Raw genomic sequence first — 24,048 nt, forward strand, 5'->3', positions numbered from 1 at the left:
ACTTTTTAACACTAAACATTTCCTACATTGCATATTATATTATTCCCAAACCTGATTTCAAATGACAACACCATATTTCACTTTACGGGCATATCATAATTTACTTCACCGTTCCCTTATTATGGCATGTTCAAGTTGTTTCTTTTTACTATTAAAAATAGTTCTCTACCTAAAGGAAAAGAAGTTATATGAAAAAGATGCTTGCATATGCATGCTTATAGCACTATAATTTGCAATTACAAAAATATGGAACCAGCCCAAATGCCCATCAATCAATGAGTGGATAAAGAAAATGTGGTGTGTGTGTGTGTATATATATATTTTTTATATATTATTTGAGTCATTTTCAGAAATCTCTGGAACAAATAAATACATTTCCTAAAGTTTTCTACTCTTCCCAATTTTGATTATATATATACACACACACATAAACACACACACACTATGGAATACTACTCAACCTTAAAAAGGAAAGAAATAATGGCATTTGCAGCAACCTGCATGGAACTGGAAACTATTCTAAGTGAAGCAACTTAGGAATGGAAAACCAAACGTCATAGGTTCTCACTCGTTCTCACTCATATGTGGGAGCTAAGCTATGAGGACACAAAGGCGTAAGAATGATGTGTTGGACTTAGGGACTCGGAAAAGGGTGGGGGTCGTGAGGGATAAAAGACTACACGTTGGGTACAGTGTACAGTGTTTGGGTGATGGGTGCACCAAAATCTCAGAAATCACCACTAAAGAACTTATTCATGTAACCAAACCACTGTTCCCCAAAAAAACTAGTGAAATAAAAAACTTTAAAACAACAACAAATAATAATTCTGAGAAAAATACTTTGTGCCTAAAGCTTTTTCCATTTTAGTACTCTTTTTTCTTTGCTAGATTCAAGAAGTGGTCAAAATGTGTGAATATTTTAAAAGCTTTTGGTACATTTTATTAAATGCTTTTTTATTGCATTATTATTAAAATTGCTTTCCAGAAAGAGTCGTTCCAGATTTTATTTTACTTGTGTGTGTGTAGAATTAGCAATGAATGAGTATGCCTGTTTTCCTTATCACCACTTTTTTAAACACCTGTAAATTTAATATGCATTTAAGCTTTTAACTTGCTGAAAGAGTTAATTAGGTAGTAGGAAGATACTTTTTTCTAGTTTAGGATTCTCTAAAATGTTAATTTGATTCTTACAATTCATGAATAATACATACTTCATTGTAGATTGTATACTTTGCATTTTCAGACAGTGTTTTGTTTGCCATATCAGACACTTGAATGATGCTTTGGTTATTTTATTCACTGAGACCCGTTTAGGTGTGTAGCTATAAATTCACTGTGCAATATGAACTATTCCTAGTTAATAGGTTAATTCCAGCTATATTGGTAAACATTTAAAAATCATTTGTTACTTAAATATTACACACAATTTAATAATGAAGCAACAAACACTTGTGATATTTTCTTTAAAAAAGTATTATATTTAAAGTAAAATGTGTTCATGTTTAATTTACAGGATATAAATAGAATAACCCAACTCAGTACAGCAAGACACTAAGTTTGTTCATATGCAGATTTTTTTCAAGTCAGCTTTATTTTAATTTATAATTTTAACATGACTTCTCAGTTATTATAATTTAGTAAAAGATAATTCAAAAAGTCACAATTAAAAGCAATATCTTATAATTACCACTGATACTACTCCTAAAACTTATGCTTGTTTATAGTTTTCAATCTCCTGAGTATCCCAACCCTGAGATTGTTGAGACAGATATTCAATTTATAATAAAAAGAAATTGTGCACCTGTAATCCCAGCCCTTTGGGAGGCCGAGGCGGGTGGATCACTTGAAGTCAGGAGTTCGAGACCAGCCTGGCCAACATAGTGAAACCCCGTCGCTACTTAAAAAAAAAAAAAAAAAAAAAAATATTAGCCGTGCATGGCGGCAGGCTCCTGTAGTCTCAGCTACTCAGGAGGCTGAGGCAGAGAATTGCTTGAACCTGGGAGTTGGAGGTCGCAGTGAGCCGAGATTGCATCACTGCACTCCAGCCTGAGCGACAAGAACAAGACTCCATTTCAAAAGAAAAAAAAAAAGAAAGAAATTGTGGTTTAGATAAGTTAAAATAAGACAAGATTCTAACTTAGGTCTTTTCTCACCCATTTTTTTTTTCTCCCAGTATTCTATTCAGTTTGCTTATGATTTTTGGCAATTATTTGAGTCATTTATTTTCAGAAATCTCTGGAACAAATAAATATGTTTCCTGAAGTTTTCTACTCTTCCCAATTTTGATTATGTGTTTTGAAAGCATGTTTGCTGTGTATCAGTGTTTAGCCAACATTTTTCCAATATTTTATCAGCAACTGTCACAACACATTGAGACAGCTGTTATGAAAATTGGGTAAAAATAGCAGCCAGTTTTGACATAGTTTTAAGTGACAGTAGATTCTCAGATATATTTTTAATAGTTCAATTGCCTACTCCTTGATACAATAACAGCTTTTAGTTTCAAGAGCATTTTCAGTTATTACCATTATATCCTTATGATAACCCGGTGTCATAAAATAGCATCGGTATTACAATTATTTTCTAATTGAGAAATTGAATGCCAAAGGAATTAAATGGGACAAGGCTATTTTTTTTTTCTGTAACAAAAACTAGAACTTGCATTTATAAATTTAAAATATCTTAGTCATTTTTGAATTTTATTTGTTAATTTTAGAAGTAGCACCAACAAAATCTTTTAAATCTTTTAAAAAGAAAAGCTTATGAAAGGTTTGAACCCTTAAAATTGTTAGCCCTATAGTGATTACTCTGAATTATTTTAGAATAAGCTAGTGAAAGTATTTCAGCCACTTTTACTTGGATATCAGCTTTTTTCTTAAATAATTATACAGTGATGAGAAAAGTAACATCCCATTTCTTAAAAAAATTAAATGAAACAAAGCCCTTCCAGGACTTTGTGTTTTGTAGTGTGCTAAATTTTACTTACTTAATATTTATCTTATATAAATTATTGTTTATGACATTTTAAGTGTCTTTAGTGAGTGTCATTTATTGAGCATATCAACCTAAGTCTAATAAGAGTAGATGATTTAAATCCTACGTAATCAGCAAGTTTAGGCTAATTTATTCATTCATTCATTCAACACAGTAGTAGACTACTGTTGTCTTCTGTCTTTTGACTCACTGTATCAACAGCAGAGTTCTTTGAACATTTTTTTTAACTTGCAAAATAAAACATAGATTTGTGTGTTCTTCCTAATAATTTCTGCATTTTCTATGTACATTTATCACTTTTTATTATAGTTAAAAGCATTATTATAATTAGCTCTTCTACATGACATGGTTAGCCTTTTAGTTCTTCATGTTATTTTTAATAAGAAAGCCCATTTTTCTTGTGAAGTTGAATTTTTCTAAAAGTTCATATTATTGTATTTTGACATAGCTTTATAATCATGTACATTTGAGTTTTGGGAATTGCTATTCATAGCAATGGTAGCGATATATACTTACTGACTTGCTAAATACTTTTTAGAGTGAAAGTATCTTATTTTGTGGTGGTGGTGGTTTTTATTCTGGCAACTAATGTGTTGAGGGTTGTTCCCAATAGGCAAATGAAGAGGATTCTTCCAGTTCTCTAGTGAAGGAGCACCTTTTTCAGCAAGAGACAGTTGTTACCAGTGAGCCTTATAGAAGCTCAAATATAAGACCTTCTCCCTTTGAAGATCTGAATGCCAGAAGAGTCTACATGCAAAGCCAAGCCAATCAGGTAAGAAGATAAAATATTTTTTCAGGGCGTTGTTTATATGTGTAGAAATTGGATGATGTCTTAGATAAGGACATTAAAACCACCTGCCCTTTACCAGACACAGTAAACAAACAAAGAAAAACCCCACAAACAAAACCAAGAGAATTTGATTTATAATGAATCAAATCCAGAGTGAAACAATAAACATATACACCATAAAGTCCTATATGGGTATAGCAATTGAGCAAGGGGACATCACAAGCATTCTTATTTTACCCCTTATCTCACAGGAAAGCTTTCAATATTTATCATTAATTATGATGTGTTTACTATATGTTTTTATAGATCTCTTTATTAGATTAAGGATAACCTTGTGTTCCTACAGAACTAAATTTTTATTACATGCTTTTTCTGCAGTAATTGAGGTGATTCTACTTTTTTCTTCCCTTATTCTGTTTGTTAAATTGCAGTCATTGGTTTGCAACCTTGCAGTCTTGGAATAAACCCATCTTGGTTGCCATGTGATATATTCATTATACATATACATACATATATGTATACATTCAAGCATACATAAGATTCAATTTGTCAGTATTTCATCTTGGATTTTTAAGTCTGTGCTTATAAAAGAGATCAACATAATTTTCCTTTCTTATAATTTTTTTTTCTTTTTTTTTGAGACATGAGATAAGAGTCTCACTCTGTTGCCCAGGCTGGAGTACAGTGGCACGATCTTGGCTCACTGCAACCTCTGCCGCCTGGGTTCAAGCGATTCTCCTGCCTCAGCCTCCCAAGTAGCTGGGATTACAGGCACCTGCCACTACAAGTGGCTAATTTTTTTGTAGTTATTAGTAGAGATGAGGTTTCATCACCTTGGTCATGCTGGTCTTGAACTCCTGACCTCGTGATCCACCCGCCTCAGCCTCCCAAAGTGTTGGGATTACAGGCGTGAGCCACCGCACCTGGCCCCTTTCTTAACAATGTTTTTATCAGGTGTTGCTATCAGGGTATGCTGGCTTTATAAAATAGGTTGGACAGTATTTCTTTTTTGCATATGTGGAAGAGTTTAAGATTGGTAGTTACTTCTTTCTTAAATGTTTGGTGGAATTCCCTAGTGAAGCCACCTGGGCCTGGATTTTTTTTTTTTTTTTTTAAGATGGTTTTGAATTACGGAATTAGTTTCTTAAACAGACACAGGACTACTCACCTTTCCTAATTCTTTTTGTGTCAGCTATGACAAGTTATAGTTTACAGTAACTTTGTCTGTTTCATCCAGATTTTCAAGTTCATTGGCATAAATATATCCCATTTTTCGTTGCTGATACTGAAAATATGTGCCTTCTCTCCTTTGATTATTCTTGCTTAGGGGTTGATCAATTTTAGCCTTTTCAAAGATAACTTCTGGATTTTTTACTTTTTTAAATGTTTGTTTTCTATTTCATTTATTTATTCTTCTAACTTCTATTTGCCTACACTATTAGGTTTTAGCTTTACCCTTCTTGGTTTTAGATTCCTGTGAAAGCTTAGTTTCTTGATTTTTTTTTTCAGCTTTTTTCCTTTTTTCTCTCTTCTTCTAATGTATGTATTTAAGGCTATAAATTTTCATTTAAGTACTCCTCTATCCACATTTTACAATATTTTCTAGTTTATTCATTTTTAATGGAAAATTTTAGACATACCAGAGGTAGAATGAATAAAGAAGTGAACTACCGTATGCTACTCTGCTTCCAACACCTATCATTGGCAAAATGATGATATGCCCTATTTTTACCATTATCAGAAACGGGTTGTTTTATTTCTAAATATTTGGGGTTTTCTAGTTTTCTCTTTAATGTTACAAATAAAGATGATTTCATGTATGACTTCATTTTTTTGATATTTGTTGGAACTTGGTTGATGGCCCAGCATATATGGTCAGTGTTTTACGTGCATTAAAAAAGAATGCACATTTTTAGTAGTTGGGTATAGCAGCCTTTTTTGTTGAATTGATCCTTTTGTCATTATGAGATATCCTCTTTTATCTCTAGTAATACTTCTTGCCTAAAAGTACTTTTTTGATGTCTGATTACTTCAACTTTCTTCTGGTTAGCACTTTCACAATAGGTTTTTTTTTCTCTTCCTTCCAACATTTCAGACCTCTCTTTTAAACCATATATAGTTGGGTTTGTTTTTTTTTCCCCCCCAGAGTGTCTTTGTCTTTTAATTGGAGTATTTTATTCATTTACTTTTACCACAATTATTGATATAAATACCATTTTATTCATTTTTTATTTGCCCCATTTGCTGTTTTTTTCCTTCACTTTGCTTATTCAAATATATTTAATTACTTGATTCTCATCCCTTTATTAGCTAATTAGTAATACAGTTGTTAAGTATTTTTAGTGGTTATCCTAGAGATTACAAATGTATCTTGCCTCCTTAAAATCTATCTTGTATTAACGTTTTACCATTTTCAGGATAATGCACATATCTACAGTATCTTAACTCAGTTTACCTCCCTTTTACCTTTTATGTAATTGTCATTACAAACTTTATCTCTATAAAATTTAAAACCTTGCAAAAATACTATTTTAAACAGTCAGCATTCATTTAGGTTTATTCACCTTTTTATGACGTTTGACATTCTTCAATACCTTATGTATTATACTTCCATCTAGGATCACTTGCTGTTTATTGGTGCTTGCTGAACCTCAGTTTTCATTTATCTGAAAAAAAACTTTTATTTCCTTCATTTTTGAAGGATGTTTTGCTTTTCATTGAATTCTGTTATAATTTATTTTCTTTCATCAATTTAAAAGATGTAATACCATTGAGAAGTTTCTACCCTTCCTATTAAGAAATAATATCTTTATTGTTTTCAGATGTTTTATTATGCTATACCTATGTATTAGGTTATGTATTTTGTTTTGGTTGTATAGCGCTCCTGGAATCTGTGACTTGATGTCTTTGAACAGATTTAGAAATTTTCAGCCAGTAGCTCTTTAAATATTGTTTGAAGCTCAGGGAGAGTTAAAGACTGGAGATAAATTTTGGAAATCATTATCAGAGAATGAAAATTGAAACTATGAGGACAGTTAGAATTATTTTGGAAGATATATATGTTCTATTTTAAAACTATTAACGGTAGGGAATCACTACATATTGAGACAGTGAGTTAAGAAAGAGCGGTCACATTAGGAGAACCAGAAAAGAATGTCTCAGAAGCCCGGGGAGAACAGTGATGGAGTAAGGAAAGGAAATAATGGAGTAGTTAATATTTTACAATGTAAATGCCCCAATAAAATTCAATAAAATAAATTCAATAAAATTCAAATTCATCTCTATAATTGATAACTGTACCACAGTTTCAGTGGGATTAAGAGGTGTGCATGACTGGAGAGGAAACAGAGATGATGTTTGCTAGCCACTTCTCTAGAAGCTTTGACTACAAAAGCCTTCCTTAACAAATAGATGGAGTTAGAGGGGTGCAGGGTCAAGAAATGAATATGGTCATAAGATGAAGAAAGTGGAGAAATTAAAAGATTCAGGACAGAGAAAAAAATTGATAGAGAAAGGCACAACGGAGACTGTAAAGACAGGAGAATTGCATGAGAAGAGATAAAATTACTTCATTTTCCAAGGTGGAAGTGAAGTTTAGGTATAGTTACAGATTTGCTATTGAGACAGAAAGTTAACGAAATTCAAACTTGATTAATTTGGCGTTGTGGGCCCTACTATTCTTGTCCTAAAGTCTTAAAAGTGAGTAGGGAGAGAACAAAAAACTTCTAGACAATCTGGGAGCTTTTCTTCCAGCAACTCTCATACCATAGCAAATACAGTTTGAATTATTCAAGGTAGACACAGATTGTAAAAGGCTCCGGGTAAGTCTCCCAGGCTCCCTGTAGCTTTATTTTTCACTAATCATTATTATTAATGTTTATCATAGCTGGTATCTACTACGTGCTAGATACTGTTTTAAGTGCTTTACTTATATAACTCATTTTAATCCTCTCAACAAACTGGCAAACTACCTAATTTTAGTGATTAAAAATTATCTGTAGTTTATGTATGTTGTCCAAATTTATTATGAAATTTTATAAAAAATTAAAGAAAAATTAAGATATTGGTACAAGAAGGAAAAAATTGCAAGCCAGTTTTACTTTGAGCAAAATAATTGCAAGAAGAAAGGCTAAAAGCAATCTGCATATTTTCGCTAGAGATTTTGGGATATTAAAAGGAACCCACCAGGAGTCATACTTGCTTATAAACTTCCAGGCATCCTGTGAGACATTTGAATCTGGAGATACTCAGTTTAACAGTTTTAAATACAAAATATTTTCCCACATATTGAGTGGCGGGCAGAAAAACTCATCTCAACATAGGAGAGAGTGGAAGTATGCATATCCTGAACTAAGTCACTGATTCATACAGTTGAGCAGGGAAAGAAAACACAGTGAATGTAACACAGGGACGTTATGATATACCAGTATTCCTCATCCCAGGCCCTGGGAATTTATTTGGCCTACCTTCTTTGGCTGAAAGAACTATAAATTTAAAGGTGTTCTTTTGATTGATGGGGAAAAAGAACTGAACTCTTCTCCCAAAATAGTAATGGCGGTTATGATGGGGTGGTTGAAGAATGTAGTCATCAGGTAGAAAGTACAAAAAGTGCTGAATAACTGCAGAGAGAGAGGTGAACAACATTTGGCAGAAAGCTCTTAGCTTTGGGATTATGACATGGCCTCTAGAGCTATTCTGTTTGGGTCTGAATTCCAACTTCTTTACTTACTAGCTGTGTGGCCTTGGGCAAGTTACTTAAGTTCTTTGTGGTTTAGTATCCTCATCTGTAAATTGGAATAATATCAGTATCTACCTCCTAGAGTTGTTATGAATATTAAATAATTAATGTTATATATAAAGCACTTAGGAAAAATGTTAAATAGAACAATAATACTCGTAAGTAATTCCTTGTAATTGATAATTTCTCTTATCTCCAAGATTGATGTGACTTAGAAACAAGGGTTATATTATATGAATTGCATAACTAGATGTTTATACATTTGCTGGTGTTATAATCGGTGAACTTCTCAATTTAATAGGAATTAGAATGGGATGGTTTACTCTTTTAAAGCTGCAGTAGACTGTAGCTATACATACAGTAAAGACTTAGAGAAACAAGGGTTATATTATATGAATTGCATAACTAGATGTTTATACATTTGCTGGTGTTATAATCGGTGAACTTCTCAATTTAATAGGAATTAGAATGGGATGGTTTACTCTTTTAAAGCTGCAGTAGACTGTAGCTATACATACAGTAAAGAAATATTGTAGAATTTTCTTAATAGGAATAAAACACAGTTCCATTCAGCACAGTGCTGTTAGGATAGTGTAGCAGTTTTCCATTTGTATGTGACCAAGAAGGCCTCACAGGATGAGTTTTTCCATGGTAGAGAATCTGGCCCTCAGCTTGCAGACCAGACACCTTATTTTCTTAGGATACTAGGACTAAAGTCATCTTCAGAGATTGAAATAATTAGTTTAAGAAAATGATATGTGAAAATCAGAACGTAAAATTTGATTTCAACCATCATGAGGACTGTAGTTACTTGCAGTAGCCTGATTAACACATTCTCTACCTAAAATAGGTCTTTATGAGATCATCACTAAAAGCTAACTTGGTGAGTGTAAATGCTCAACAAAATAACTAGGTCTTTTGAATGTTTAATTGCATTCAACTGGGGTAAGTTGATGGATCCTTTTCTACAACAGAGGAACAACCTTGCCAAAAGGACTAGAAAACTGCCTTGCTGAACTATAAAGAGTAAGCTAGCAAGTTAACTTACTAGTTTTATGAATGCTGCTAGGAGACATGGCTGCTGGGTCAAAGAACTTTATTATTATTCACAGTACAGTAGTAGCATGAGCTTCATGTTTGTGTTGGTTTCACTTGCTCCTCCAAATCCCATGGGAATGATGCTCATGAATATGTTGTCCACTTGGTGGGTTTGCATCCCAGCATTGGAACCCTGAACTTAGGGAAGCCAAGTCTTTTGTAATGACTTCTAATGCACTTCAGTAGCCTGCCTTACTTGCTGAGGAAGGAGATACTGTCTTTGTTATACTGGACACTAAACAAGCCTGTCTCCAAAGGGGAAACACTGTGTCTTTCAAGGGTTTCACTGTACAGACGTCCTTGAAAAGATCGTCCAAAACAAAAGGCCGATAGTGCCTATGCTCACTAGATCTGCGGAGATGGGACCCATAAAGAATTGTCAGCTACGCTAGTTTATGTTCCCTTAGTAATGCTTAAATAGGCATTGCCAGTGTTTGTCTTTGACTTGTTTTTTAAAGCTTTGAAGAGCTAGTAAATCTTTTGAGGTCAGGCATGGTTGCTCACACTTGCAGTCCCAGCACTATGGGAGGTCGAGGTAGAAGGATCACTTGAGCCTGGGCATTTGAGACCACCTGGGCAATATAGCAAGATTCCATCTCATATATCATGGTGGTACGTGCCTGTAGTCTCAGCTACTCAGGAGTCTAAAGCCAGAGAATTGCTTGAGCCAGGGAGGTCCAGGCTGCAGTGAGCCACGTACGCCATTGCACTCAACCTGGGTGATAGAGTGAGACCTTGTCTCAAAAAAAAAATCTTCTGGATGGATAGATACATTGTTTCAAAGTCTTATAGGCCTGGAAGCCATTACAGTTCTTTAACTCAGTGTCTCTTACTTTCACGGGGTTCATTTCACTGTAGACAAATATGACAGCATATATCAAAGATTTATGACATGTTTAATACATAAAAAAGAATGTATTCACTGAATACTTGAGAAACCACGAAACAACTTAAAAAAGGAACACCCCCAATCTATACCTTTGCCTTCATCCTAGAGGTAACTATTACCTGGAATTGTATTTGTCTAACATTCTCATGCTTTCCTTGATAGTTCTAAAACTTGTTTCTTTTTATTCACCCAATTGGATATTTCAGTTGTTTTCAGGTTTTTGTTGTTACAGGCATACTGCTAGTACAAACTTTCTTGTCCGCAGATATTCATGTGCATGAGTTTCTTTACTCAGAGTGTTCAGGAGTGGATTTTTTTACATTGATGTGCTACAGAAGGTTCTGGGACAAATTGGACTTTAGGATTGATGTGTACCATGTACAGGGGATATGTATTGAGTATTTGAAAGACTTTGGAAATAACTGTGATTGTTCCTTTACAAATGGATTTTAACTGCATGCTTTCATATGGCCTTGTTACTAGATAATCAAATGTTCTGTGTCACTTCTCTGTATATTCTGGATTCAGATCTTTCTGAGTTTTATTTGCGGCTAGTATCTCCTAGTTGGTGATTATTTTTCACTCTTTGTGGTGTTTTGGTGAACAGACATTATAAATTTTAATGCAGTTGAATTTATCATTTCTCGTATTATTTTTACAGACTCTTCCCTATCCTCATCCTAAAGATTTTCTTCCTAATCGAAAAGTTTTAAAGTTTTGTCTTTAATCCACTTTAATTTGATTTGTCTTCTGTGGTAGGGATCAAATTTTATTTTTTCCACATAGGTTACTAATTGTCCCCGCACTGTTTATTGGAGCCTTTCCCTGCACTGATATGCGGTACCATATCTGTCACATCAGTTCTCTATATATGTTTGAGTCTATTTCTGATGTCTCTAATCTAAATTAGTGCCACATTGTCATCTTTACTGTAGAAATGCTGTAGCTCTATAATAATTTAATATTTGTAGAGAAAGTGCTTAACTTTGTTTTCCCTCTTGGATTTTTTTTTTTTTTCAATTTGGCTGTTTGCCCTTTTAAAAAATTTAGAATCAGCTTGTCAAATCTGATGAAGAATCCTTTTGTGGTTTATATTTGAATTGCGCTGAATGTGTGTGTTAGTTTAGGGGATAATTTATCATCTTATTCGTGAATATGATACATACCTCTGTTTAGCTCTTCTTCTGTACTTTACATAAAACTTTGCATTTTCTTTGTGAAAAGATAATACATATTTTATAGGATTATTTCTTTGTACCATTTTTGTTGTTCTGTTATAAATGGAATCCTTTTAAAATTTTAATTGTGACCAGCTTTGAAGAAGCATCTCTTATGACTTTTTCAGCTGATAAATTTTCCTGAAGATTATAGCAAAAGTACCAAATTTTGAGGGTATTAAAAAGCAGAAATTAATTGGGGTGTATCTTATCACATCTGTTTTTAGTAAATGTGAAAAGGTCAATATTGTCCATTTATTTGTCTTTTCACTTAGAGATTGTGTGAGAGAACTAATATTCATAGACCCTATTGACTCAGGTAGTTTTCAAAGTGTGTGTGTGTTTAAGTGCTGTGTGTGACTTTTTTCTGAGACAGTGGTGAGAAAATTGACATTTTTACTCTTTAAAATAGTTCTTAGAAATATATATTTAATATGCTAGTTGAGGTCATTATGTTCTATCAGGAAAAAAAAATTGTCCTCTCTTCTTCCTTTTGTGTAATGTTCTTCTGTTTTTCTTTTTTTCACTTGACCAAATACCTAGCTTATTCTGTCTACTTCAAGTTGCATTTCCTTTCATGCCTTCCCCGACCGTTTAATCCATAGTTATTTCCTCTTGTTAATTTCTAAATTCTTACAGATTCTACTTATAAACATAGAATGGCCTCCATATTGTATCATTAAATGCAGAGACCAAGGGCACAGTACAAAGGGTCCTGTTTTAAAGATCTGTGCGTGTGTGTCTGTGTGTGTGTAAAAATTTTTGGAGGAATGCACTAAAAAATTTTTTTTTATGATAGTTAACTTTTAAAACTGGGTCTGAAAGGTCTAAGATGGAAGAAAGAGTTTTACTTCATGTGCTTTTATACTATTTGAAAATTTTGCTATCTGTATGTATTACTATTTATTTTCAGGGTTATAGTGTTTATTAAGTATGTAACAGTAGGAGTTGGATCAAAATTATCTAGAAAAACAAGAAGTAAACAAGATTGCCAAAATGTTGATGATAACTGAAGCTAGATAATAGACCCGTGGTGATTCATTACATTATTCTCTCCTTTTATGTATATTAGAATTTTTCACCATAAAATTTTAATAATTAAACATTGACATATTCTAGCTATAATTTAGGTCTGAAATGGGCTTTGCAATTCAAAACACTTGTAAATGTATCAGGACACTAAAGATTCCTATTTTTTTATTGCTATATAATTCACTTACCACAAAATCATCCTTTAAAAAAGTATGTAATTTGGTGTTTTTTATTATATTCACAAGATTATGCAGCCATCAGCAGTATCAAATTCCATATCACTTCCCAAAAAACCCGTACTAATTATCAGTCATTGCCCCTCCTTCCCTATTCCCAGCCCCTGGTAACCATTATTGTGACATGTGTAACTACTTTATTTCTCTTGGTGGTTGAATAATATTCCACTCTACAGATTTACTACATTTTGTTTATCCGTTCATTAGTTGATGAATATTTGGGTTGTTTGTACTTTTTTGACTATGTATTCATTACTTGTTAAAGTTTAAATATGTAAGAAAAGACCTACGATTTTTGTTTGTGTTTTAGGTGGGGGGAAACGATTCTATTTTTATTCTCAAAACCGTTTTTGAAAAACTTTACTGCTAATAGATTATGAGGTTTTGGAACATACACTGAACAGTTTCATTAAAAGTAAAATTCTTGTGTCATTTAAGTAGAAATTGTTTGTATTTTAGATAACATTTGGTCAGCCAGGCTTGGACATTCAGAGCAGAAGTATGGAATACGTACAGCGGCAAATATCCAAGGAATGTGGAAGCCTAAAGTCCCAAAATAGGGTAAGTAATGTTAGTTTATCTTGTGATATGGAATTTAACTAATTAGTATATAGGTAAAGTTTTCCAGTCTTTCTAATTCTCCATATAGTTGAATTGTACTAGAAAATTTTTCATTGTATAAATTTACTACCTATGTGCTTATAAACGCTGTTAGTTAAAAACTCTGCAAACTTCTCATTTGAGTCTAAAAGATTGCCAGAGCTGCATTTATTAGATAGGACCAAAAGGAATTATATATTGTTAATTAAATAAACTGTATCTGTCACCCCACGTTTAGCTCAGACCTAGAATTTTTTTAGCCCTAATTCCATGTATCTAGGAAATAGAAGTTTGCCCCAAACTGAGTCAGATGCTTACTTGTGGTAGACTGGTCACTATATCCAGGGACTGGAGCTAAAGATACAAATTTGTCTACTTTAGAAGCTTGCATTTATGGATGATGTAAGGGGTCAAAAGACTTAATTTTGTTCTTTGGCCTCAAAGAACCAATCTTCCCAGAAGGGTTGTGGAAGTAGGGGTATTTTACATCATTTTTCAGAGACTTTTTGTGTACCCGAGCTATACACATGCATGTCTTTGTATTAATTTGCTAGGACTCCCACAACAAAATATTACAGACTGGGTAGCTTCAACAACAGAAATTTATTTTCTCACAATTCTTAGAAGTTCAAGATCAAGGTTGTTGGTAGGTTTGGTTTCTTCTGAGGCCTTTCTTCTTGGCTTTGCAGATAGCTGCCTTTTCACTTTGCCCTCACATGGTCTTTCCTCTGCCCATACATCCCTGGTGTCTTTCTCTGTGTGTCCAAATTTCCTCATAAAGAAAACAGATTGGATTAAAGTCTCTCTTAAGGGCCACATTTTAACTTAAGTCACTTCTTAAAAGGCTCTGTCTCCAAATACAGTCGCATTACTGGAGGTTATGGCTTCAGCATATGAATTTGAAGAGGACATAAGTCAGACCATAACATTTTGTCCTTTGTCCCCAAATTCATGCCCTTCTCACTTGCAAAATACGTTCATCCTTATCCCAACAGCCCCAAAGACATAACCCATTCCAGTATCAACTCTTAAGTCCCAAATCTCATCTAAATAACGTCTTTCAATCAAGTGTGGGTAAGTGGGTAAGATGAGGTACACATATCTTGAGGCAAAATTCGTCGTCAGCTATGAACCTGTGAAATTTGTAATTTCATAGTACAAATACCACGATAGGATAGGTTACAAAATACCATGGTAGGAAAAATATAGGATAGGCATTCCTATTGAAAAAGTGAAATTGAAAGGAAGAAAGGTGTCATGGGTCCCAAGCAATTCCAAAACCTTACAATAATTCCATTAGATTTTTAAACTTTTTAAAATATTTTAAGATTTTTTAAAAAAGATTTTAGGATTAAGAATAATCCTGTTTGTTTTAATGTTCTGCCCTCTGGGCCCACTGGGATGGTAGTCCCACCCCCTCAGCCATACGTGTCAGTATTGCCCCCAGGGCTCTGGGCTGCTACAGCCTGGCCCACTGACACCGACTAATTGACCCCACCCTCTGGAACTGAGGAGAAAACAGCCTGCCTTTAGGCACATTCTTCCCTTTTCTTGAAAGATAAGTCATATTTCACATTACTCCCTTGGCCCATCCTGTAGAATTCCAGAAGTCCATCAGTCTTCCTTCATTTTGTCCTGAATCTGTCCCCTTCAATCCAGATTGACAGCATTTCATTTTACCATATGATTGTCCAACTACACCCTAGCTATTCTTTCCAGAACATGCTTTCTCATTTTATTGCAAATGGATAGACATGGAACGTATCAAATCTTCATGTTCTATTCCTTTTTGCTTAACAGTTTCTTCTTTCAGTTTCTCTCTCTCCTCTCGAATTTTACTATAAGCAGCAAGGAAAAACTAGACTACACCTTCAACACTTTGCTTAGAAATATCTGCTAAATATTTAGGTTAATCACTCCCAAGTTCTACTTTCCAAAAAACACAAGAACACAATTTAGCCAAGTTCTTTGTCGCTTTATAACACAAGTTGCCTTCCTTCCAGTGTCCAAAACATGTTCTTCATTTCCATCTGAGATCTTACCAGAAGCATTTTTAAAGTCCACATTGAGAAGCAACAGTCTCCTCAAGGCTCTTCCTAACATGCATCTCATACTTTCCACCTCTACCCATCACCCGGTTCTAAAACCACTTCCACATTTTTAGGTGTTTGTTAGAGTGACACCCCACTTTGACTAATACTGACACTAAAATCAGTATTAGTCAAGGTTTTCCAGAGAAGTAGAACCAACAGTATGGATGGATGGATGGATGGATGGACGGATGGACAGACGGATAGGAAAGTTTCATTTTAAGGAAATGGCTCATGCAATAATAGAGGTACAGATCCAAAACAGGGTAGGCTGTCTGGAGACCCAAGAAATAGTTGTAGTCTGAGTCCAAAGGCACCCTGCTGGCAGAATTTCTTCTTGCTCAGGGGGAGCTCAGTCTTAGTTCTAGTAAAGCCTTCAACTGATTTTATGAGGTCCACCTATATCACAGAAGGTACTGTGCTTTCCTCATAGTCCACCAATTGAAATGTTGATCTCATCCCAAAAACATATCATAGAAACGTCCAGAATAATATTTCAACAAATATCTGGACACTGGCTCCACCAAGGTGACACATAAAATTAACCATCATAGCCCTCATTGCAATTTTTATCTGTTTCTTTTTTAGGTCCCTTTGAAATCAATCAGACATGTCAGCTTTCAAGATGAGGATGAGATTGTCAGAATAAACCCTCGAGATATCTTAATACGTCGCTATGCAGACTACAGACATCCTGACATGTGGAAAAATGACTTGGAAAGAGATGATGCAGATTCCAGTATTCAGTTTTCTAAACCAGACAGTAAAAAATCAGACTATCTGTACTCTTGTGGTGATGAGACTAAGTTAAGTTCACCCAAAGACTCTGTGGTATTTAAGACGCAGCCTTCCTCATTAAAAATTAAGAAGTCAAAACGAAGAAAAGAGGATGGTGAACGTTCTCGCTGCGTATACTGCCAGGAAAGGTTTAATCATGAAGAAAATGTCAGGGGAAAATGTCAGGATGCTCCAGACCCTATTAAAAGATGCATATATCAAGTTAGTTGCATGCTCTGTGCAGAGAGCATGTTGTATCATTGTATGTCAGACTCAGAGGGAGATTTTTCTGATCCCTGTTCGTGTGACACTAGCGACGACAAGTTCTGCTTGCGATGGTTAGCCCTGGTAGCTTTGTCTTTCATTGTACCATGTATGTGCTGCTACGTCCCTTTGAGAATGTGCCATCGCTGTGGTGAGGCATGTGGTTGCTGTGGTGGGAAACATAAAGCTGCTGGATGAAATGGTCCAGTGCCAAAATGAGCTTAAAATCTTTGTTTCCAGGAATTAGCTAACTTGGATTTGTGGAAGCTTTTGGCAAGCAATATGGAATCTTGCCTGGTATCATTGAGGCCACACATGGAGGAAGCAGAACTCATCAGTTCTTGGTGTTTCACGCCATGCCTAACTTTTCCCTTGAGTGCATGGCATGTTTTGTTACAGGTTGTAGAGTATTTGCAGAAGGAAACCATTTCTGGTTATTTGGCTATAAAAAGTCAGCATAAAATATGATCCAACTAAAAGGGATTAATTTTTGGCATTTTTGTATATTTATGCATTAGGTGATGGGACTTTTAAAGGTTTGAATTTATTAGGACATGAACTAAAAATAAAAGTGCACTAGGGGACAGTTGATTTCAATCTAAGAAAAGTTAACACTTGGGAATTACAAGAAGTAAAACAAGTGCAACTAAATCATTTATTAGTTGTTTTTTGAAAGCAGTTTTATGTATAAATAACAAATGTTTATATTTAACTAAATGTAAGGTACGAATTATTACATATTAAACTTTTCTTCCCCTTCCTAGTTCTGAGGTAGATATATATATATATATATATATCTACTGTCACATTCCATATATTTTGAATATTTAACTCATCTAGTTAATAATGTTTTTATTCCATGTGAATGATTTGATATTTTCATCCTTATTTCTCTTTGGCTACAATTTATATTGAGTTATATCTGTACATTCTGGTAATCTAAAATCCTTAAAAATACTCTAATAGCCTTGAGTGACCAACTTTTTTTTTAAAGCACAGATGTAATTGTCTAATGTTCTGATGGGAACGTAACACTTATTTTTATATAAAAAGAGACTGAGTAAACAAACATTATAGAAAAAAAGTGAAGTTTTTTAGTTGTTTTTTGTGGTATTCAACCAGCAAGTTGTTTTCTTTCAGAGTTTCCTCCTTCAAAAAATTATATTGCATTTACAAATGTTTTACAAGGCAGAAAGTTTGACTGGATAGTTAGTGTAAAAGCTTCGTCTTGAGATCTTCATGTATCATTCTGCTAAACCAGAATATGTTCAGCTGTGTTACTAATTTTTCAGCTTAAGCCTCAGTGCTTATTATTTACATAACAATAACTTTTTATCAGTTACATTTTATTTTTATTTAAACTGGCCAAAAGCAAAATTATTTTATGTTAAAATGTGTGCTAAACTATCCCAGGAAAGTATTTAATCCAACATTGTAAATGAAGTATCTTGTACATATAAATTTATTTCTTTTGCAGAGCATTATATTACTGGATGTTTAATTTACAAAATAGTTGGGTAAATGTTCCAACAAACTTTAAAGTACCTTGAAGTCAAATTGTCTGTTTTTGTTTTGTTGTTGTTGTTGTTTTCTTAAGTGTTACATTAAAACTCTAACCAAGAAAAGGGTTCTTTAAGAACATTCCCTTAGTGGGATAAAGTTGAGAAGTGTGCCTTTTTTTAATGGCTTGAAGTTTCAGAGGTGATAAAAAATAAAATCACACTACCATTTGAAGCTCATTTTCTATGCAGGTTTTTAAACGTCATTTATGTATCATTCTTTTTATATATCACACTTAAGCTTGTGTTAGCTTTTTTCTTTTGCCCCAGATCAAACTGAACAATGTATATAACACTATCTGTCTGTAAAATACTTTTTTTAAGAAAGCATTTATATTTATATGACAGCTTGAACTGACAACATTGTGTATATAGATCATCTTGAAGTATTATTTCACATTGAAAAGAAGAAAATATATTGATAACTATAGATGTTATGAAGAAGAGGGTATTTCTAGTTTTGTACTAAAAATCAATTGGATGAACTAAATCCAAAACATGACACTGTAGCAGCAGTTTTAAGTCTTATTTTTACTGTTTATATATTTGAATGCTGCTACAACAGATGATCTTCATCCCTGAAGTTTTCAGCTAAACTTGGTTTCCTAGAATAGACTGTTAACTTTCAAAATTTTTATTGGTGAAATGGAAATACTGTTTTTCCTTGTGAATGAATTTTCATATTTGTAAGTGCTAAGTTTATAATTCAGGTTTGATCAAGGTGTGAATAACTGAAGAAAATAACTTGCTGGCTATATAGGAAAATGCTGTGGAAATGAACTGTGTATATACTTCTGGGAGGAACAAATTTAATCATTTCTTCTGTTAAGCACTAATCAGTATAGTGCAACTCCTGGTTCTGTACTGTATTTTATATGCAACATATATGCTTTAATATTTTAATGTTTGTGCATTAATATTTTCAATTTGTTTAACCACTTTGCTGCTAAGATTTTGCCGTCCCATTCCCATTTTTTCCTTTACAATTTTAAACAAGTTTCTTCATTAAAAACTATGGTGATGAAATGGTTTTTATTTTACCTTGGATCTTTATAGTTAACATACCCAGTTTCTAAATCAGTCTACAAGACTAACTGATGATATAATGTTCTCTGAATCCCTATATGGAAATTTTCTTTTGAGCAAATTAGAATTCCTTTGTGAAAGCAAATGGGTAGTTTAAATCACTGATTCTTAAACATGTGTATAGGCACCTTCAGGAACATTTTCTCATTCTCTGTACAGATTCGGCACTGCCAATTGGCTTTTCCTCTAAAACTTTTCTTTGTTTTTATCTGATATAAGCAGATGGCTCAAGACAACTGCTTGAGTAATAGTATTGAAAATGGAATCATCTAGACGGTATGACAGGCAAGACTGGTCTGATGAACTTGTTTTGTTCAGAATTGATAATTCTTAAGTATTTCTCTTGGCTTGAAAAGGGACATCATTTGATTTCTGAAGAAGTATGTCATGTGGAGCTGCAGCACCACCTACTGGATGGTTTCCAGGCCAGAGACATGAGATGGCAATAGGGATCTGACAGGGTTCATCACTACTAACATTAAAGAGCTATTTATGTGGTAACAACCTCTACCAGGGAAACCAGGAATAAGAACTATCTCAAAGGAATTGTAAAATGGTTATTTACCTAATGTGTCTTGTTGGCTTGCTGAAATATTTTAAGCACTTTTTTCTTACATATCCTCTTTTAAAATATTTGTTGATATTTGGGACTGGCAATCAAACTTAATGGATGTACTGAGGCATTTATAGAACCAGTTGCTTTAACTCTCAAAAGCCATTACCAAAATGGTATTTTTTTCCTCCTTCCGCCAGTCAGGGAGAATTTTTAAAAATAATACTCAAAACATGAAAAAACATAATCACACCTGTATTTTATCATGACAACTTCAGAGAGTGTGTGTACATTTCTTTCTCTTTTATTTGAGACGGAGTTTCACTCTTGTTGCCCAGGCTGGAGTGCAATGGTGCGATCTCAGCTCACTGCAACCTCCGCCTCCTGGGTTCAAGCAATTCTCCTGCCTCAGCCTCCCAAGTAGCTGGAATTACAGGCGTCCACCACCATGCCCAGCTAAGTTTTTGTATTTTAGTAGAGACGGGGTTTCACCATGTTGGCCAGGCTGGTCTTGAACTCCTGACCTTAGGTGATCCACCCACCTCGGCCTCCCAAAGTGTTGGGATTACAGGCATGAGCCACTGTGCCCAGCCGTGTGTATGTTTCTGAAATGATGATGGGGTGGGGTTAAAATCTAAAGGGAAAAACTTGAAACTACCTATTTTCATTGGTTATTCAGCAGTGCCTAAAATGAGCTTTTGAAGTAATGTAAATGCACTTTCAATTCATATGTATAGTGCCATCTGATATCTTGGGTAAGTCTTGCTTTTTCTTTTCTTTTTCCTCTCCCCTGCCCCCTTAATTAAATGGCACAGAAATGTTTCTTAATATGCATGTGAGTCTCCAGAGTACAGGAAATGTGCTTTCCTCTAAATGGTCAATGTAAAGAATTTTAAGGATATTTCTTGTGTTGGAATTTACGTTCGATTTTGTGATTACACTTGGAAATATGTGTTAAATTGGGTTTTTAATTGTAGCCCAAAGGTGCATTAAGCAAGTGTAACATTTTTTCCACATAAAACTTAGAAAACTTTAGTTACCTGAAAAGCAAGGATTCTTTACTAATTATTATGCTCATTCTTGATTTGACTTCCATGATCACATTTCAAAGTGTAAGAGGAAGCACTAGAAACTGGCATTATTGTTGCACTAAAAAAGTCTATAAATCGTAATAGCACCATGAGGTGTTTTGCAATGAGACAAACATAAAGAATGAATTTCTTTAAGAAAGAAACACAACCTGAGGTGATTTATATAAACCAAAAGAAAAAAAAGGCTTTAAGGTATTAGGTACTGTTTGCCTAGCAGCCAGGTGGTTATAAAACGTTCATATGCTTTGGTACACTGATAAATGTTAGCCATTATTCCTGAAAGCTTCTTAAATTGCATCAGTTGTTAGTTTTGAAATTTTTCAAGAATAAACTAGTGGAAAAGTCTTTGTATTAAAAATACACTTAGATTTTTGTGAACATTTCCAGTGTGTAGTGTCGTTTGCTTTCTATTTCTGACCTCAAAAGTGCCTCACTTGTATATTATTTCCATTAAAAGCTTGACTGCATTCTTTCTAATGAACAATGAAAAACTGTTTAACTCATGTCATAATGTGTCTCCTCAGATATAGTTAACTAGCTTGATAGTTTTGAGTATATAATGTAAATAATACATTATAAGTTTGTAACCATTTCTGTTACATCATACCCATGTAATTGGACATACCAGATGATTATCATAAGATTTTGTTTTAATGGTTTTTTTCCCTCCTGGAATTACCTGATTAAACCTATCATGAATTATAAAAGGACTTTTTCTTATTCTCCTAGAGCTTATCAAATTATCACTTAAGAGATAATTACTGGAGGAGAAAGTAAAAATGGAAGCTTTTGATAATTAGCTCTGTTCTTTAAAAGTATACTTTTAAATTGAAAGTTCACATATAGTTCATCTTAATAACATATTTATTCATCCTTAATTGTATTCAGATTTTTTTTAAGTCTCTAACCTAATAATGTTATATTTATTGGTTTGGTAACATGTTGCAGCTAAGCTAATGACCTTAAGTGGCAAATGTTTAACCCAGGACTACTGATTTTTTTTATATTCAAGTCAGTTTCATCGTTTTACTTGCAATATAAACAAAAAATAACGAATAATCTAAATGAAAGGTTATTAGGACAGTAATCAAAAATTATAGTGTATCTCAACACTAGAATAAGTTGGATTACTATATTATAGTTTATTTGAAAAATCAAGGAGTAACTGTATCTTTACCATTAACTATGAAATGTAGTCTCATGTGCTTATTTACAGGTTTTTCAGAATTTGCTTTACATTCTTCACATCAAGTTAATACCCACAAGTAAGTAGAATAGCTTTTATAACAAGGAAATTGAAACTAGGGTTCTAGCTTGGCTATCAATATAAGTGTCATGCACATAGTGCTCCTTAAAGAAAAAGACATCGACATCAATGGTATGAAAGCTGTAGTCACTCTTTAAATTGAACTGCTCTAAGATTTGCAGTTTTAGTGAGATCTGAAATGATGGTTCAAAAAATACATTCATAATAAAAGTCTAACAAAATCACAGTTGAAGTAGTGTTTCTTTTGTCTTTATTTTTGTTACATAATATATTTTATACATGATTACTTTTAATCCTCAAGTAACTTTGTAAGCATTGTCTTCCTTATTTTTCTAAGGAAGAGATTTGGACATCAAAAGGTCAAAATACCAGATTACACAGAGGCACTAGGTCTGAAACAAATTGTCTGACTACAAAGCATAGGCTTTTCTTCCTGATGCAGTTTCAGCTTTCTGTTACAGGAGTTAACAGATACACTTCATAAAATAATCATTCTGTTAAAATGAAATTCTATTTATTATTTTAAGCTGGAGTAATTTTGTTTTATAAAAGAATAATTTCTTAATTTCTACTCTCCCTTGTCCATTTCTGGGCCCCCTATCTCACTAAGTTGTGGTATGTGATCCACAGTATGGCATGGGAATTTTTTAAGTTGGAGAATAATTGTGATAGTGCTTCAAGATATGCCAGTTGTGAGCTGATCCAATGGGAGGCACTAAAAACATACATAGTTCAGTTTGTGGAATTGTTCATTTTGCTCAATTGGTGGTATTTCACTGGAGGGATTCATTTTCACCAAAGCAGTAATACTTCTCCTTGAGGCAGTAGGAAACAATGCTCTAAAATGAGCCGTGTATACAGTACTCTTCCGACCTCCCGCTCCCCCCCTCCTCCCCCTGCAAATGATGAGCCATTCATCTGTCAGTTATTCCACAGAGCCTCTTTTGGGAACCAAAGTTGCATTTATTGTCAGGACTACTTTTTTTTTTTTTTTTTTTTTGGAGACACAGTCTCACTCTGTGCCCAGGCTGGAGTGCAGTGAGCAATCACATTACACTGCAAACTTGACCTCCCGGGCTCAAACAACCTTTCCACCTCAGCCTCCCAAGTAGCTGGGACCACAATTGCCACCATACCCAGCTAATTTTTTTCTTTTTTTGTAGAGACAAGGTGTTGCTGTGTTACCCAAGCTAGTTTCGAACTCCTGGGCTCAAGCAATCCTTCTACTTCGACCTCCCCAAAGTGCTGAGATGACTGGCATGAGCCACCGCACCCGGCCAGGACTACTACTTAAACATGTTTCAGACAATGAGATTAGTATTCTCTCTTCTCTCAAAATTACTGGTTCTGTTAACCTGGAAATAATTTATAATAACCAAGATGCTATGTGCAATTAGGAAGAAAGGAGGACAAAGAATTCCAGAATATTCAGTATTGAAATGTCAAGACTATTATCTCAACAATAAAATTTAAATTAAAATTTAACTTAAACCTGTCTTTCATTTCTATCACTTAGTTTCATATTGCCAGTTGCAAGGCACCAATTTAAGTGCTGGTTTTTTTCCTTTTAAAATGTATTGTAATACATCTCCTTGTAGATTTATTTTTCTTGCCAAACAACCCCATTTTTTTGTCTTCCACGTTTTCCTCTCCCCGTTTTTTCTACTAATTAATGTTTCTCCAACTTCTCCAAATCTATGAAAGGAAGAATTCATGGAGAAGAAATTTTCATGAGTATATTTTACATTTTCTTTAAAAATTCTTGTA

At 34.0% G+C, this 24,048-nt stretch overlaps 1 protein-coding gene across 1 annotated transcript in view; it reads left to right on the forward strand.

Moving 5' to 3' along the window:
- Window positions 1–21,721, forward strand: part of SPRED1 (sprouty related EVH1 domain containing 1) — a 104,877-nt gene extending 83,156 nt beyond the window's left edge. The window contains exons 5-7 of the mRNA XM_054451296.2: window positions 3,608–3,766; window positions 13,454–13,555; window positions 16,273–21,721. Of these exons, the coding sequence (XP_054307271.1) occupies window positions 3,608–3,766; window positions 13,454–13,555; window positions 16,273–16,923 (912 nt within the window). The 3' untranslated portion in view covers window positions 16,924–21,721. The remainder of the gene's footprint in view (window positions 1–3,607; window positions 3,767–13,453; window positions 13,556–16,272) is intronic.
- The last annotated feature ends 2,327 nt before the right edge of the window (window positions 21,722–24,048 follow it).

Source organism: Pongo pygmaeus, chromosome 16 (assembly GCF_028885625.2).
Source record: "Pongo pygmaeus isolate AG05252 chromosome 16, NHGRI_mPonPyg2-v2.0_pri, whole genome shotgun sequence".
NCBI classification, from domain to species: domain Eukaryota; kingdom Metazoa; phylum Chordata; class Mammalia; order Primates; family Hominidae; genus Pongo; species Pongo pygmaeus.